At 43.5% G+C, this 17,649-nt stretch overlaps 1 protein-coding gene across 1 annotated transcript in view; it reads right to left on the bottom strand.

Annotated features, from left to right (window-relative positions):
* PHYH (phytanoyl-CoA 2-hydroxylase) overlaps positions 1–17,649 on the bottom strand; it is a 64,224-nt gene that overhangs the window by 10,751 nt on the left and 35,824 nt on the right. The window contains exons 6-7 of the mRNA XM_089686189.1: positions 16,667–16,848; positions 8,517–8,666 (exon numbers count right to left, since the gene is read on the bottom strand). Of these exons, the coding sequence (XP_089542315.1) occupies positions 8,517–8,666; positions 16,667–16,848 (332 nt within the window). The remainder of the gene's footprint in view (positions 1–8,516; positions 8,667–16,666; positions 16,849–17,649) is intronic.

Raw genomic sequence — 17,649 nt, 5'->3', positions numbered from 1 at the left:
GGCAACCACTGTTTATTGTGAAGTGGCTTTGTTCTATATGTCCATTGTGAGTATGATACCTACTTTTTATCCTTTTAAATAAATATTCTTTATGATAATGCACTAGGCTGGTGCGCCCTCTTTTTGCTTTCTTTTGTATCCAGTGACTTTGGACTACCCCGATCCATTGAGGGCAGCAAGGAGTGCACATTCCAGGATATCTGAACTGTTAACATAGTCTCTGCTGAGTCCATCCCCAGCGCAGGAGTTTGCTGTGCTTTGCAATGAATGAAATATGACTTACGAATGAAGGGGGGTGGACTTTTCAATCATCTACCTCCTTTCACTGATGCGGTTTCATTTATAAAAACTAGTACAGCTTTTATGAATGGAGCAGGTGGGCAGAGAGAGTGAGCATAGTTAGGCTCTCTTGATGAGAGCCTGTGACAGCCCCTTAGTTCTCATAACCCCCACCACATCAGAACATTATGTTGGCAGGGGTGGGGAGGGCAATGGGTGGAGGACGATTTCACCTAAAAGAAGAGGCATCAGCACAAGGGACACATCCTACTGATTGTAAGTTATGCCCCTTGTGCTTATTTTTCTGGTTTTCATTTTGGCTGCATTAGACTTAAATAAAATCTCATTGCAGCATAAAACAGCAATATAAACTGTTTTGCTTTACTAAACATTCCTAAGCACCTACCCTCCTCTTCCTGAACATGCTGTTTGGCTGTTTGGGTGAGGTAGGGATACCCAAATAAGCAGAAACATTATATATTTTTCCATCACACATTTAAGAGAGCTGCCCAATGTGACATTCAAAACAAAAACAAAAACACATATCATGCATTTGATTATATTAACCACTTGCCCTCTGGAAGATTTATTGTTTGCTGTTCGGCACTGCGCTATTTCAACTGGTAATTGTATGGTTGTGCAATGCTGTACCCAAACAAAATTTAAGTACTTTTTTTAACACAAACAGAGCTTTCTTTTAGTGGCGTTTGATCACCTCTGCAGTTTTTACTTTTTGCGCTATAAACAAAAAAAAAAGACTGAAAATTATGAAAAAAACCCAATATTTTTCACTTTTGGTTATAAAAAATATCCAATAAACTCAAATGTAGTCAAAAATGTATGCCAAAATGTATTCTGCTACATATCCATTGTAAAAGAGATCCCAATACATGTAAATTAATTGGTTTGTGTGAAAGTTATAGCGTCTACAAACTATGGTATATACAGTCAGGTCCATAAATATTGGGACATCGACACAATTCTAACATTTTTGGCTCTATACACCACCACAATGGATTTGAAATGAACAAGATGTGCTTTAACTGCAGACTGTCAGATTTAATTTGAGGGTATTTACATCCAAATAAGGTGAACGGTGTAGGAATTACAACAGTTTGCATATGTGTCTCCTACTTGTTAAGGGACCAAAAGTAATGGGACAGAATAATAATCATAAATCAAACTTTCACTTTTTAATACTTGGTTGCAAATCCTTTGCAGTCAATTACAGCCTGAAGTCTGGAATGCATAGACATCACCAGACGCTGGGTTTCATCCCCGGTGATGCTCTGCCAGGCCTCTACTGCAACTCTCTTCAGTTCCTGCTTGTTCTTGGGGCATTTTCCCTTCAGTTTTGTCTTCAGCAAGTGAAATGCATGCTCAATCGGATTCAGGTCAGGTGATTGACTTGGCCATTGCATAACATTCCACTTCTTTCCCTTAAACTCTTTGGTTGCTTTTGCAGTATGCTTCGGGTCATTGTCCATCTGCACTGTGAAGCGGTGTCCAATGAGTTCTGAAGCATTTGGCTGAATATGAGCAGATAATATTGCCCGAAACACTTCAGAATTCATCCTGCTGCTTTTGTCAGCAGTCACATCATCAATAAATACAAGAGAAGCAGTTCCATTGGCAGCCATACATGCCCATGCCATGACACTACCACCACCATGCTTCACTGATGAGGTGGTATGCTTAGGATCATGAGCAGTTCCTTTCCTTCTCCATACTCTTCTCTTCCCATCACTCTGGTACAAGTTGATCTTGGTCTCATCAGTCCATAGGATGTTGTTCCAGAACTGTGAAGGCTTTTTTAGATGTCGTTTGGCAAACTCTAATCTTGCCTTCCTGTTTTTGAGGCTCACCAATGGTTTATATCTTGTGGTGAACCCTCTGTATTCACTCTGGTGAAGTTTTCTCTTGATTGTTGATTTTGACACACATACACCTACCTCCTGGAGAGTGTTCTTGATCTGGCCAACTGTTGTGAAGGGTGTTTTCTTCAGCAGGGAAAGAATTCTTCAGTCATCCACTACAGTTGTTTTCCATGGTCTTCCGGGTCTTTTGGTGTTGCTGAGCTCACCGATGCGTTCCTTCTTTTTAACCGCTTGCCGCCCTGCCACTGTGTATATACGTGTGCAGGGCGGCAGTGGAGCGCAAAACCACGTTTTAAAACAGGTTCCGCGCTCCCGACACTTTCGCCGGCAGGGGGCGCACGCGCGCTCCCGCCGACCCGCGGGTGACATGATTTGATCCAGGAGGGATCAATCATTAGATTTCAGCCAGTGATTTCTGGCTGAAATCACATGATCGGTCCCTGTCCTATCCTGTCCTGTGTTGACAAATACACAGGGCAGGATATGATGTCATTCTTCTCTGCCTGAACACATTCTGTTCCAGACAGAGAAGAAGACATCCAAAAAGTGAGTACACAAGCACTACACTACAGTTAGAACACTCTAGGACACATTTACCCCCTGATCGCCGCCCCCCCCCCCCCCCAGTTAACCCCTTCACTGCCCTGTCACCAGTGTCACTGATCAGTGAAGCGATTTTTACTGATCAGTGTCGCTGGCGACTTCCGATAGAGTTAGCGCACCTCCCAGATAGCGCCAGATTGCCCGCCAGTACACCAGTAATCCCGTTTAACCCCTTGATCGCCCCCCCCCCCCAGTTAATCCCTTCACTGCCCTGTCACCAGTGTCACTGATCAGTGAACCAATTTTTACTGATCACTGTATCAGTGTCGCTGACGACTTCCGATAGTGTTAGCGCCCCTCCCAGATAGCGCCAGTTTGCCCGCCAGTACACCAGTAATCCCGTTTAACCCCTTGATCGCCCCCCCCCCCCCAGTTAACCCCTTCACTGCCCTGTCACCAGTGTCACTGATCAGTGAACCAATTTTTACTGATCACTGTATCAGTGTCGCTGGCGACTTCCGATAGTGTTAGCGCCCCTCCCAGATAGCGCCAGACTGCCCGCCAGTACACCAGTAATCCCGTTTAACCCCTTGATCGCCCCCCCCCAGTTAACCCCTTCACTGCCCTATCACCAGTGTCACTGATCAGTGAACCAATTTTTACTGATCACTGTATCAGTGTCGCTGGCGACTTCCGATAGAGTTAGCACCCCTCCCAGATAGCGCCAGTTTGCCCGCCAGTACACCAGTAATCCCGTTTAACCCCTTGATCGCCCCCCCCCAGTTAACCCCTTCACTGCCCTGTCACCAGTGTCACTGATCAGTGAACTGATTTTTACCGATCACTGTATCAGTGTCGCTGGCGACTTCCGATAGTGTTAGCGCCCCTCCCAGATAGCGCCAGTTTGTCCGCTAGTGCACCAGAAATCCCATTTAACCCCTTGATCGCCCCCCTCCCCCCCCAGTTAACCCCTTCACTGCCCTGTCACCAGTGTCATTGATTACAGTGAACAGATTTTTACTGATCACTGTATTAGTGTCACTGGTGACTTCCGATAGTGTTAGCGCCCCTCCTAGATAGCGCCAGTTTGCCCGCTAATGCACGGGATTTTTTTTACCAAAAACATGTAGCAGAATACATTTTGACTTAAATTTATGACTAACTTTGAGTTTACGATATATTTTTTATAGCTGAAAGTAGAAAATATTGTTTTTTTTCAAACTTTTCGTGGTTTTTTAGTTTATAGCGCAAAAAAAAAAGCGCACAGGTGATAAAATACCACCAAAAGAAAGCTCTATTTGGTGAAAAAAAGGACGTAAATTTCGTTTGGGTACAGCATTGCATGATCGCGCAATTATCATTTGCATTAGTGCAGCGCCAAACAGCAAAAAAAGGCCTGGTCATTAAGGGGGGTAAATCCTCTGAGGCTCAAGTGGTTAAGAATGTTGCAAACAGTTGTTTTGGCCACGCCTAATGTTTTTGCTATCTCTCTGATGGGTTTGTTTTGTTTTTTCAGCCTAATGATGGCTTGCTTCACTGATAGTGACAGCTCTTTGGATCTCATCTTGAGAGTTGACAGCAACAGATTCCAAATGCAAATAGCACACTTGAAATGAACTCTGGACCTTTTATCTGCTCATTGTAATTGGGATAATGAGGGAATAACACACACCTGGCCATGGAACAGCTGAGAAGCCAATTGTCCCATTACTTTTGGTCCCTTAACAAGTGGGAGGCACATATGCAAACTGTTGTAATTCCTACACCGTTCACCTGATTTGGATTTAAATACCCTCAAATTAAAGCTGACAGTCTGCAGTTAAAGCACATCTTGTTCGTTTCATTTCAAATCCATTGTGGCGGTGTATAGAGCCAAAAATGTTAGAATTGTGTCGATGTCCCAATATTTATGGACCTGACTGTATATTTGAATTTACGTAGCTTTTACTTTCTGACTGCCTATCACATTTCTTGAGGTGCTAAAATGCCAGGGCAATACAAACCCCCACCAAATCACCCCTTTTTGGAAAGTAGACACCCCAAGGATTTTGCCAGGGTGCTAGGCGTAATCCTAGACTCTGACCTCTCCTTTGGGCCCCACATCCACTCACTGGCTAAATCCTGCCCCCTCAACCTCCGGAACATTTCCAAAATCCACCCCTTCCTGACCAATGACACCACAAAACAACTTATCCATGCCTTGGTTATATCCCGCCTCGACTACTGCAACTCCCTCCTCACTGGTCTACCGTTACACAGGCTATCCCCCCTTCAGTCTATTATGAATGCTGCTGCTAGACTCATACACCTTACCAACCGATCAGCGACTGCTACCCCTCTCTGTCAATCCCTCCACTGGCTTCCACTAACCCAACGTATAAAATTCAAAATACTAACCACAGCTTACAAAGCCATCCACAACACTGCCCCAAGCTACATCACCAACCTCATCCACAGATACCACCCAAATCGCCCACTCCGCTCCTCCCATGATATCCTCCTCTCTAGCTCCCTCATCACCTCCTCCCACGCTCGCCTCCAGGACTTCTCCAGAGCCTCTCCCACCCTCTGGAGAAGTCCTACCACAGCATGTCCGGTCAGCCCCCACCCTGTCTGCCTTTAGGCGATCTTTGAAAACTCACTTCTTCAGGGAAGCCTACCCCACCTCCACCTAAGAACTGTACTTGAATCACCTCCGCCAGATCATCCCCCGCAGCTATCACCTTTTGTATCACCTCCCCCTTCCTTTAGATTGTAAGCTCCACGAGCAGGGCCCTCCTATTCCTTCTGTACTGAAATGTATTGTAATTGTACTGTCTCCCTTATATTGTAAAGCGCTGCGCAAACTGTTGGTACTATATAAATCCTGTATAATAATAATAATAATGTTGAGTCCATGGAACATTTTATTTTTTGCCACAATTTTTCTGAAAATGACAATTTTTTTTTTACTCTATGTTGTCACTTACAGTGCATCCAGAAAGTATTCATAGCGCTTAACTTCTGCCACTATTTGTTATGTTACAGCCCTATTCCAAAATTGATTAAATTAATATTTTTCCTTAACATTATACAAACAATACTCCATAATGACAATGTGAAAGAAGTTCGTTTTGACATGTTTGCAATTTATTAAAAATGTATTAAAAATAACAAAAAAACCCACATGCACATAAGTTTTCACAGCCTTTTCTCAATACTTTGTTGAAGCACCTTTAGTACCAATTACAGCCTCAAGTCATTTTGAGTATAATGCTACAAGAAAAAAATTTTTTTTGCTAGAAAATTACTATGAATTACTATATACCCCCAAACATTATATATTTTTTTTAAAGCAGAGGCCGTAGAGAATAAAATGGTGGGTGTTGAACTTTTTTATGTCAGACAGTATTTGCGCAGCAATTTTTCAAACGCAAGTCTTTTGGGGAAAAAACATTTTAGAATTTTAATGCACAGAAACACAATATATTGCCCAATTGTTTGATACAGTATAAAAGATGATCTTACGCTGGTTAATGGATACCAAACATGACATGTTTTAAAAACTGCGCATGCCTGTGCAATGGCGAATAAGGACATACATTTTTAATATCGATAGGCGACGCTTTAAAAGCCTTTACAGGTCACCAATTTATATTTACACCGGAGGTCTAGTGCTATAGTTACTGCCCTCGAGCTGATATTCACGGTGATACCTCACACGGATGTTGAAATCTCAGTTTACATACCGACACGGAACCAACGCTTGAGTTCAACTTTGCGCACAAGTACGGGAAGCAAGGAGGGGAAGGGATGATTTTTTTGGGGGGTTTTTCTTTTGCTTTTTTTTTTTTTTTTATTTCTACACTGTCCCTTTCTTTATTTTGATCACTTTTATTATCACAGGGAATGTAAATAATTTAAAAGTGGCGCTGTTAAAGTCCAGCAAAACGGAAATTATGAAATGCTCGTAGCTTCCAGTCTCTTAAACCATAGAGATGATTGGAGCCATTTTAGTCTCTGATCAGCTCTATGGTCAGCCAGCGGAATTGCTGGCTACATTCTCAGATTCCCCTGTGGGACAGGAGAGCCCAAGAAAACTGGAAAGTGGCAGGGGGGGGGGGGGAGAGGGGATGTCCCTTCCCGCTGCTTGTAAAAACAATTCAGCAGCTAATTGGCCACCAGGATTGCTTTTACATGACAGCTGACCACCAGCTGAGAAAAACAATACCAGGATGATGCCTGTACCAGAAGGCATCATCCTGGTATAACCACTTAAAGTCCAGCGACATATCAATACATTGCTGGTCCGTGCTGGGCATATATGTAACAGCAGAGAACATGGGCATATAATGAATTGAGTCTGTGGACTAATATGACTGCTATTCATTCTTTTTTGTAATGCTCATGTTGAAGGTTATGCCCAAAAAAGTTTTAAAATTCCGAAACTGTGATAGGTTTCCATGTGAATGGTTTGGCAAGAGCTAAATTTGGGTGGGCGGTGATGTATTGTTGTGCGTATAAATTGCTTTGGCCCACAATCAGTTTGTACAAATCTTCAGTGAAAAACAGTGGAGGGGCTAAAAGCTAGTGCTGGCAGCGAACGGGGCTGATCCTGCTAACACTGCGTTTCTGGGGACACTATACAAAGCAGGCACTAGTATAGTTCTGTTCAGGATCATTATATTGATCCATACAAACACTATACTAGTAATGGTGGTGATCAGTGACCTATAGTGTGAGTCCGATAGTGTGTAGGCAATCTAACACTAGCTGACCTTGGCTAGGAGGGGCGCTAACTGACACTGACGCTATCTGATGTCGCTAGTGGCAGTAATTCAGTAATCAGTGAAAAAAATCTATATAATGACACTGTACTAATGGCACTGGCTGCGTGACAGGGCGATAAAAGGGTTAATAGGGGCGATCAACGAGTTAAATGTGCTAATCTAAAGTGTGTGAGTAAAATGTTGTTCTTTTACTCGGTGCCATGTTCTCTCTTCTCTCCCTGGACCAACCGGGGGAGCAGCGGAGGGCGAAGGCACGTTCACACCCCGAAATAGAAAGACATAAGATTATGTCGCTTTGCCCAGAGCCACTGCTCGCCCGCAAAATGTGGGTAAGCGGTCGGCAAATAGTTTAAAAAAAAAACCTTTAAAAATATATATTTTTTTTAAATTCTTAATACAGTATCATTTATTTTATTTTTTAATACTTTTATCAGAATAGTACAATGTTACAATATTTTTTTTTTTACACTTTGCTTTGCAGGAGAAATAAAGATAATTTCTACTGCAATGCAAAGCTTGCTGTCATGAACCTAACTCATTCATGAACTTTTTTTTTTTTTTTTGACAGCTCAAAACAGTGATCTGTGATTGGCTGGAGATGGTCACATGGTACACGGTGCTATGATTGGCCCCATGTATCATGTGACAGCTGTGGGCCAATCACAGCTCACTGGGAAGAGAAGAGCTGTTATGAATCAGATTGATTCATAGCAGCTTTGCTAACATTGTGATCATGTGATCACATAGCGTATAGCGGGATCTTCATTCCGCTGTGTCCACCAGACACAACAGTCGCGGGAGGGGAGTGCTGTACACCCGCTCATTAGTACAGCCAGTAACTTTCCCTGTAGCTGCTGCCCATCCGCAGTACACTGCGGGCGGGCGGGCAGGAAGCTGTTAAGTAAAGTCCTTAGTGACAAACTTCTTTCTTTAATCGTGTACGTGCATTATATATTTTGTTTTGCATATAGTGAGTGAGTAGTTTAGGAGGTGCATATACTACATTTCCCTAATCCCCAGGATTTGTTAATTTGGTGCTGCGATTTACCTTTCTGAAGCCTGCAGTTTTGTTCATACCAGATCCATGGATAAGCACTGGATGGAAAAAAACTGTGTCTCCTTTTTCCATGACCAAATGAACTCTGGGACTCTTTGGATCAAAATCACGCACCCCATGGTACATCTTATTAACTCCACCCTAGAAACAAATAATTTTAGTGATGAATGCAGGTTCTGGAGTGTAAAATGGACATCAAAAAGTGGACACAGATACTATAAAAAGTAATATGCAGCTAGAGAGACAAGAGACAAAAGACAAAATGGCCACATATGAGAAAAGCCTAACTAGACCTGAAAAGCTAATACAAAGTTACCTTAAAGCCCAAATTTAGGCAAAACTTTTTTTTTTTGCAGAGGGAGAGAAAGGGTTAAACCTACATGTCATTTGTTTCTTGCTTTTTACCCTAACCTAAAGAGTCAGGATGTGTAAGGTATCTCTGAGGATAAAGGCAGTAGAGTGGGGTAGGATTAAAACTTCTGTCAGATTTGTATTGCTCTCTTGGTCTACCTGTCCCCTTACTCTCTCATTGTGTGTCCTGGAGTCACTGCAACAAGTCATTATCCACTCTTTTGAAAACTAAAAGTAAAACAAAAAACACACAAATACAGGTTTGGCTATTAAAGCACATCTACAGCCAAAATATATATTTTTGTATTATCACATTTTTTAACCACCTCCCGCCTGCCATATAGTAAAATGACAGGCGCAAGTTGGTTCTCTCGTTCTGTGAGGACGTCAAATGATGTCCTCCCATTCTCACCACGCATGCGCGGCTCAGGGGGCACGCAGCACGGCGGTCGGTGGTGCGTTGTGTCCGTCGGACACAGCGGATCACCGATCCACGTGAAAGACCCGAAGATGTCAGCTCGGTCATGTGATCAGCTGTGTCCAATCACAGCTGATCACATGTAAACAGGGAAATGCCGGTTATCGGCATTTCTCTCCTCTCGAGCTGTCATGCTGACAGCTCGAGAGGAGAGGACAGCCGGTAATCTGCATTCCGCAAAGGGGACATCTACACTGATCATCAGAGCACTGATGATCAGTGTGCCCTGATAATCAGTGTAGCCCCAGCAGTGCCACCTGTCAGTGCCCATCAGTGCCAGCTGTCAGTGCCCATCAGTGCCACGTGCCAGTGCCCATCAGTGCCACGTGCCAGTGCCTACCAGTGCACATCAATGCCACATATCAGTGCCCATCTGAGCTGCCTTTCAGTGTCACCCATCAGTGCCAGTCAGTGCCACTTATCAATGCCAATCAGTGCCACCTATCAGTGCTATCAATCAGTGACAACTGGGAGGCTGGTCTGGGAGGCTGCAAAGAGGCCTACCGCAAAAATAAAGAAGCTGCAGGACTATCTCGCAAGTACAGGCTGTGTGGTACATGTAACAACAATCTCTCGTATTCTTCATATGTCTGGGCTATGGGGTAGAGTGGCAAGATGGAAGCCTTTTCTTACTAAGAAAAACATCCAAGCCCGGCTAAATTTTGCAAAAACACATCTGAAGTCTCCCAAAAGCATGTGGGAAAATGTGTTAGGGTCTGATGAAACCAAGGTTGAACTTTATGGCCATAATTCCAAAACATATGTTTGGCGCAAAAACAACACTGCACATCACCAAAAGAACACCATACACACAGTGAAGTATGGCGGTGGCAGCATCATGCTTTGGGGCTGTTTTTCTTCAGCTGGAACTGGGGCCTTAGTCAAGGTAGAGGGAATTATGAACAGTTCCAAATACCAGTCAATATTAGCACAAAACCTTCAAGCTTCTGCAAGAGAGCGGAACATGAAGAGGAAATTCATCTTTCAGCATGACAACAACCTAAATCATACATCCAAATCAACAAAAGCATGGATTCAACAGAAGATTAAAGTTTTACAATGGCCCAGCCAGAGCCCAGACCTGAAGCTGATCAAAAATATGTAGGGTGATCTGATAAGGGTTCTGTACAGGAGATGCCCTCGCAATCTGACAGATTTGGAGTGTTTTTGCAAGGAAGAGTGGGCAAATATTGCCAAGTCAAGATGTGCCATGCTGATAGACTCATACCCAAAAAGACTGAGTGCTGCAATAAAATAAAAATACTTTATATCTACTGTAAATGAAAGTAAAAATAAACACTATTAACCCCTTGCTAATGCCCCCTGACAGCCCTTTAAGTGGGTCTAATAGCCAGGAGGTGGAGTTCCTGATCTTGAGACCTGGTTTGGGACCCTATCCGATTAGCTCCCAGCCGTAAACGGTGATGGGAAGAGATCAGTGATAGCTCAGTCAGTGAGCGCACTCTAAGCACACAACAGCAGAGCCCATGGACACATATGTGGCAGCCAGATATTAAAGACCACTCGCTGTGCTGCTGCAGATATCTGTTATGCCTGCAAGAAAAGGTTACAATTCAAACATTAATCTATGGTTACTGCAGGCTTCGAATACCAACTCTTTGTGGACCCGACTCCATTAACCATAGCCAAAAAGAGATGAAGCCCATTCTGCAAATCCTACAGCGCCATCCCTTCACCTACAGATGGGGATTCCCCTTCCGGCTTATCTTCTCTTACCAGGGTCCCACTTACAAAGGCACCACTCTCTAGGGAGCCCAGCAACCTCTGGATAAGCTCTGCCTGTCACATTCACCTACCAGATCATCATCAAGGGCGAACAGCAGCGACATGGAATCCCCAAAGGTACTGGGCTCCCCATCTAACATACAGGCAATTCCTGTGCCATGTTCCACCCCATCTGGCTGAAGCCCATTAAATGCTGTCTTTGCCACTTTTGCTACCTACTGAAGCAGATAAGTATTAAATTACATTTGTGACACTTTTATACTCCTGCATCCTTCTTACCCATCCCACCTTCCTACTGATCCCTCCCTGATGGCACACTCTATCTACTACCTGACCATTATATATCTTCCTCCTTAACAATACCCTGGGCCTAGAGTTCCTCCGGGGTCCAAGGATGCCTCTGTCTAAGGGTGGTGTAGATCTCTGACTGCAGTTTCATTTTTTTCTGGCTGTGGATGGAGACTAAACCCTTGGCATAGAGTAGCTTCTACCATACCATGTGCCCCTATTCAGGCGAAGTTCCTCCACCCTCGGCCAAGGTACGCAACTCCTTCTGGTGCTGATCCCCTTGGCAGCACTGAAAATCTATGTATGCTCCTTACACTACAGTGATTCCCATAGAATGCTTAGGGACTTTAACTTGCTATCTTTTAAGTATTGTTACCTATGTTTGTTACTTAAGCTCTCAGTTGTTAACCTATGTATCCCTATTTGACACTGCTTAGAGCCATAGTTCATGCAATGCTATATAGGTCAAGTTGAGGGTTCGGAAAAAATTGCACTACTCCCCCTATTCTCTTTTTAACAGTCCCTGATCCACTGGATGATGGTTTACTTGGCTTGTTGCCATGCCTACTGATCAGCCTCCCTATTATTGTTTTCTCTACTGCTACATTACGGTTAATTTGCTCTACGAGCCCACTTGTGAGCTTTTTCTTGCTTCTAACTGTCAGGAATCCCCGCTGCGACGGGCTCGGCGCAGGCGCAGTGCACTGCCCCGTGTCAGAATGCGGGCACTGAGACCTGGCCGTCCGCGGCGAGGGAGTTCGCGCATGCGCAGTAGGGACCGCGGGCGCGCGCGTGGCACCAATGGCAGCGCAGGGCGGGATATTTAAACGGCCCTGAGCTGTCATTCAGTGCCTTCTGGTCTTTCCTTGTATCCTGTATCTGCGAACCTGTTCTAAGTAAGTTATTGACCCGGATTGTACCTGACCTTGTTGCCTTCTCCTGCCCAGACCCTTGCTTTGCCTGACCTCTCTCCTGAATGCCCCCGTTTGGATCTGACCTTCCGTTGCTGACCTGGCGTGTGACCCGACTACTCTCTGCCCGCTGCCTTGTACTGCTCCGTCCCCACTGTTACCGACCCGGCCCGTTTGACCCCGCACTTGCTCAGCCATCCATCCATCCCGACGGGATCACCCGACCTCCTCACATCAGGCTCTTCCCTGCGGGAGCCCCTGGAGAATACCGCTACCACTGACAGGCGTGCTCAGTAGCCACGACCTGGTCTCGGGGTACTTCAAGTCCATCCCCACCATCAGGGGCTCTGGTGAACACGTACCCTGGGGCTTAGATACCGTGCGCTGGGGACGCCTGGCCAGTGGAGTGCTAGTGGTACCGCCTGGTGGTCCCTTACACTAACTTTCCCTTTTCCGCTTACTTTCTCCCCCTCCTCCTCACCTACTCCCTGAGCTGACGGGTGGAACTCCATCAAAACGCCCCATTTGTATACTTGTAGACCCAGTCAGCTAGAGATCCTTTCCAAAACACCAAAAAACTAGGGCCCTGGTTGCCATTGTGCTACATGCTGGGGTCCAGTGCACTCCTTTGCCTTTAAGAGGGGTGGCTCCCTCAGGTCCACCTGCCCTTGATCTATCCATTAAATGCATGTGCCTCTACTATGGGGACTCATAAATTTTAGAGTTAGGACCACAGATGATCAGGGTGCCGTGTCGTGGCTCTGTGGCTTACGTATGTATTTGCAAATGTGTGCTAACTAAACCCCTGTTATAAACGCATACTGTTAGACAGGTTAATTCGGTTGTTAGCAAGCTGGCTGGCAAGTTGTCCAAGAACATTGTTCTCTCCCCCTTTTTTTCACTATGTGATGCCTGTTTATGTGTCCTTGCTTCATAAGCCAGTTATAGACTTGGGCGGGTGGCCACTTTTATGCATTTCCAAAACACCACCCTACTTCCTTTCTTTCAACACCTTCTGCATGCCATAAGCTCGCATCAGGTGGGAACGTTAATTTGAGCGGAGATTCAAATTATGTCCTTTTCCTTTTCCTGGATAGGTCAGATTCTTCCCAACCCTTTCAAACCAGGCAACCCACCTATGCATACTCCTCTCTCAACATGCTCTGGCCAAATGCTGGTGGAAGCATCACCAACACCTAAAGAGCATTTGTTTTTCCCACCTGCACAACTTGTTTTCCTGCATTGACCACATTTTAATGTCATACACCATGCTTACTTTGGTGGTAGATGTATGCTTTTTACTGGTTTCATGGACAGATCATTTGGCGGTGTTTCTTACACTTTCCTCTCTGCTGGCTGTAGGAACTGATCTCACTTGCTCCCTACTCTCTGAAAAACCTCAAAAAACCTATTGCAATCACTTATAACCAGCGCTAGGATACTACTAATAGATTGCACAAATCTGCTAAAAAATATATACAAAGAAATAGAGCTGCTGCTTCTATAAAGGTACTGACCTTTAAGTTAAATGTTAAAGCAATGCAGCGCTGCCCCATAAACTTGCAAAATGCCTCAACTTGTACATATTATTAAATTCATGAAATGTGCTCTCTCTAAAAATCCACCATCAACATAATTATGTAAACAAATAATTCATAAATTTATATTAACATAGTCTCTTGATATGCAAACGTGAAATAATTCTTCATAGTGCAAACGTGCAGTGATTCTTCATAAAGTGCAACAAATCCTTAGTGCTCCCCTCCTGTGGTCCCACTTGCTCACCAGCTCCCGTGGACTTTTATAAGAACAAGAGTCTATTGCGCTCATATAGGCTCATCTGGGATTTGTAGTCCTCCTGTGGGTCCGATCCTTGTTCTATTCTCAGTTGTCAATTTCCCATTCCTGAGAATAAGCTCCTTATAAAGTAGTAATTAAAGAGAAGAAGGGGCCCATAGATTTGCTATCCGCAATTGATTATGGTTGCACCCTTGGATCGGAAGTCACTTCTGAATCCTATCACATGGCACTCCCTGCAGCTCTGGGATGGTATCAAATATCCGTGTGGTCTGCTTTCCCCCCAATCTTTAATTATTCTCCATCATCTGCAATCCCGCTTTCCCTCCAGCCTATGAGTCACCTGAAGTTTTCAAGTACTAGATAGCTTCCAAAGTAACTTGCCTCCATTCTCTGACTCCTAGCGGTTTTAAATAATTTACAGACCTACAAAGGTCCCATCGCTTACCCTCTACCAAACTTTTCTAATATTTTCAGGTCAAACACTATGTGACGTCAACTTAAGGGGGGGGGGGGGCTCCTTAACGCAAAAATGACCCACACTCAGTGGGGCTAATGCCTTTGCTATAAGGCACATTAACGTCTAAACAACAGGTTGCACCCCTAAGCTGTTTTGGCAAACTGGAAACTACAAATTGATCCTAAACACTGGACTCAAATTTGGGCCATCAGTCTTCCTCTTGCAACGCCACGGCGGTGGAGACTAATTACAAAGTATTTCTTCGGTGGTACATGGTCCCAACTAGGCTAGCCCACTTCAACTCCAAGATATCCGCACACTACCATTCAGGCTGCTCAGAAACAGGCACCTTTATCCATATTTGGTGGACCTGTTCAGTGGTGTAACACTGATGGCGCCAGGTTTACCATATGCTAAGCATCCTCTTTAGTCAAGTGATACCATTATGTCCACTGGAGGCTCTTTTCAACCGTAAACCTGAGGGCTTATCCAAATTCCAATTCAAACTAATGATACCCATTCTTACAGCCACAAAACAAGAGATTGGAAAAGCATGGTTTGCGAAACGCCTGTAAATTTCAGTGGTCAAATTGCGAGTACACTGGACTTTACTCATTGAAAAACTTACCGCTAGACTCAAGGGTAACTTGTCCAAATTCCATCCAGTTTGGGAACCATAGATTTCCACCCACCTTCGACCCAACTTTGACTGCAGGTTAACAGACTTGTAATGATATTTGCCATGGCATACTCAGGAACATAAATGGCATAGTGTCTCCTGCTCAGATAACCTTTTCCCTATCTTTATCCCCTCTCCCGTCTAACTGCGGTCTTCTCTCCAAATTTCCCACATCTCCTCCCTGCCATTCTTTCTTTACTCTTTGATGCTCTCTTGTTCTGTATGAAAATGGCAAACTCTTCATTGCCTATTCGACACACTTTTTGCCATTGCTCCTTTTTCCTCTTAGGGCGATATGGCCACTATATTGAATTACAAATCCATGTGTGTCGCTCTTATGTCAATATATCTTTGTATACAAAAGCTCGAGAATTATATTTTGCTTTTGTCACTGTTCATCTTTCTTGAAAACTTAAAACAAGAAAGGTCTTTTTGTTCACCCTCACCAGGTCCTTCTCTTGGTGAACACTCAGAGCATATAATGAAAAAAATGCATAAGCAGAGGTTACCTTTACTGAAAACGAAATCCAGAAGTATTGGCATAATCAGATACAATTGCTTATCACTAGGGTGAGCAATGGAGGCTTGGGATGCTGGAGTGCGGAGTCAAGCTCAACTTTTATTGAAAATGTTAGGATCTGTCTATGACTTCAGCAGGTTATATCTCTGAATCTACTGACCATTCTGACATGCAGCTTTCACTAAAAGTAGCCACTACTTAAGCATTTTTTTCATCTCATTTTAATGTTTTTGACAGGGATAACCCTTTATTGCCACAGTTGTAAATATTACATGGCAGCAATGCACTTGTTAGCTGGCTTTCAAATTTTCAAGATGGCTTTTATGTTCATTGTTGTTGTAATGTCACTCAGTCAATCCTACATAACTTTCAGTTCTGAGCATTTCTGGGTTCAGAAGTGTCAAATCCTGGCAGTCATGTAACCAGTAGACTTTCTGTCCTTGATCTGCATGGCCTAAAAGAAGAGCAGGCAATGGAATTCCTCTATAAAAAAAAAAACAACAACAAAAAAAACAAACATATAAGGGGCTGACAAGCCCCCCTCAGGATAGTAATAAAGTTAAAGCCCATCTTCTGGCAAAATTGGCAGAGGAAGAAAAAAAATTCTAGGGTTAAATGCCAGCAATACAAATAAAATAAATAAAAGGCAAATTTTACAAACAGGTGACAAAAGTATTCAAAAAACTCTATTACATATATTCTGTAGTCTACTGCACAGCAGCATACACAATGGAAGAAGGAGAGATGGGACTGAAAGCCAGTCAGACTTTCCTAAATTGCACAGTCCTGTCATTTGAAAGTTAAGATAGTTCACATGCACTCATTACAGCTCTGCATCTAGCTGTTTGCCTGGATTCTGGTTTTGAGAATCCAAAATAAATCAAGAAATAAATAAATATAATTTAGCCTACCTCCCATTCTGGATATTCATGCTGCTTTAAATCTCCTTTGTGCGTTCCTGGAATAACCACAAGACATCCATTGCTACGGTCAATATGTTCCATTGCCGTCCAGGCACAAACAACACGTTCTGCTGGTCTGAATGGGAAATAGTGCAGATCTTGATGCATTGGATGACGAGAGGTCTTTTTACCTTGTAGGGAAGAACAAAATCTTGTATTCAGAAAGAATGGGAAGCAAAAAGTACTGCAAAGCTGTATATCAGTTTTTTATACTTCACAATTTTTTGTTTAAGATTGTGTTTATTCAAATTTTTTTACTAAAGTGTAAATGCAATAAGTATACATAGCACAGAACATTTATCAACTTCAAGTCAAAATGACATACACAGTGAGGCAAAGACAGACCACTAGTGTGGTCAGTGGGAAAAATGTAATCAGTGTGACAGCTGGATCTTACATCATTAAATGTTGTGGCTAATGTCCTGTAAGTAAAGTATAAGATAACAAGAAAGTACTGACATAGAGCGGGAACCACTAAATAAGCAACATTGTTTTACCTCCAATGTGTGTCAGGGATTTGTGGGAAAATGGTGTGCAGTCTACAGAGGCAATAATACCACCTAGGAAGGATTTTAAAATTCTTTTCCTGTAAAGAGCTGGCCAAGAGAATTTATGAAACAAACATGTTTCCCTGAGAAGTCACACCCCAATTTCGTTCCCCATTCAGCCATGTAATATTGGATACTGATAAGAAAGGTCACTCTTTGTGTGATTATATCTTTTTGAACAGAGTAAGGGCTCTATGTATAAGGCCCCTTCAATGCAAAGAATAGTTAATGCCCCTGAGCTGAGGAGACATAAGTCAAGGAGTAGAACAATGGAGAAACATCTTAGTAAGTGAAGTTACAAATAACTCACATTATTCATTTTTTTTCGCTCAACCTGCTGGAACTGATTCCTCCATCCACACATTAGATGTGGATGGAGGAATC

This window comes from Staurois parvus, unplaced genomic scaffold, assembly GCF_062004578.1.
Source record: "Staurois parvus isolate SC_StPar_1 unplaced genomic scaffold, SC_StPar_1.0 ptg000019l, whole genome shotgun sequence".
NCBI classification, from domain to species: Eukaryota; Metazoa; Chordata; class Amphibia; order Anura; family Ranidae; genus Staurois; species Staurois parvus.
Note: the sequence above shows the minus strand (reverse complement) of the source record. Positions and strands in the feature narration are given on the sequence as shown.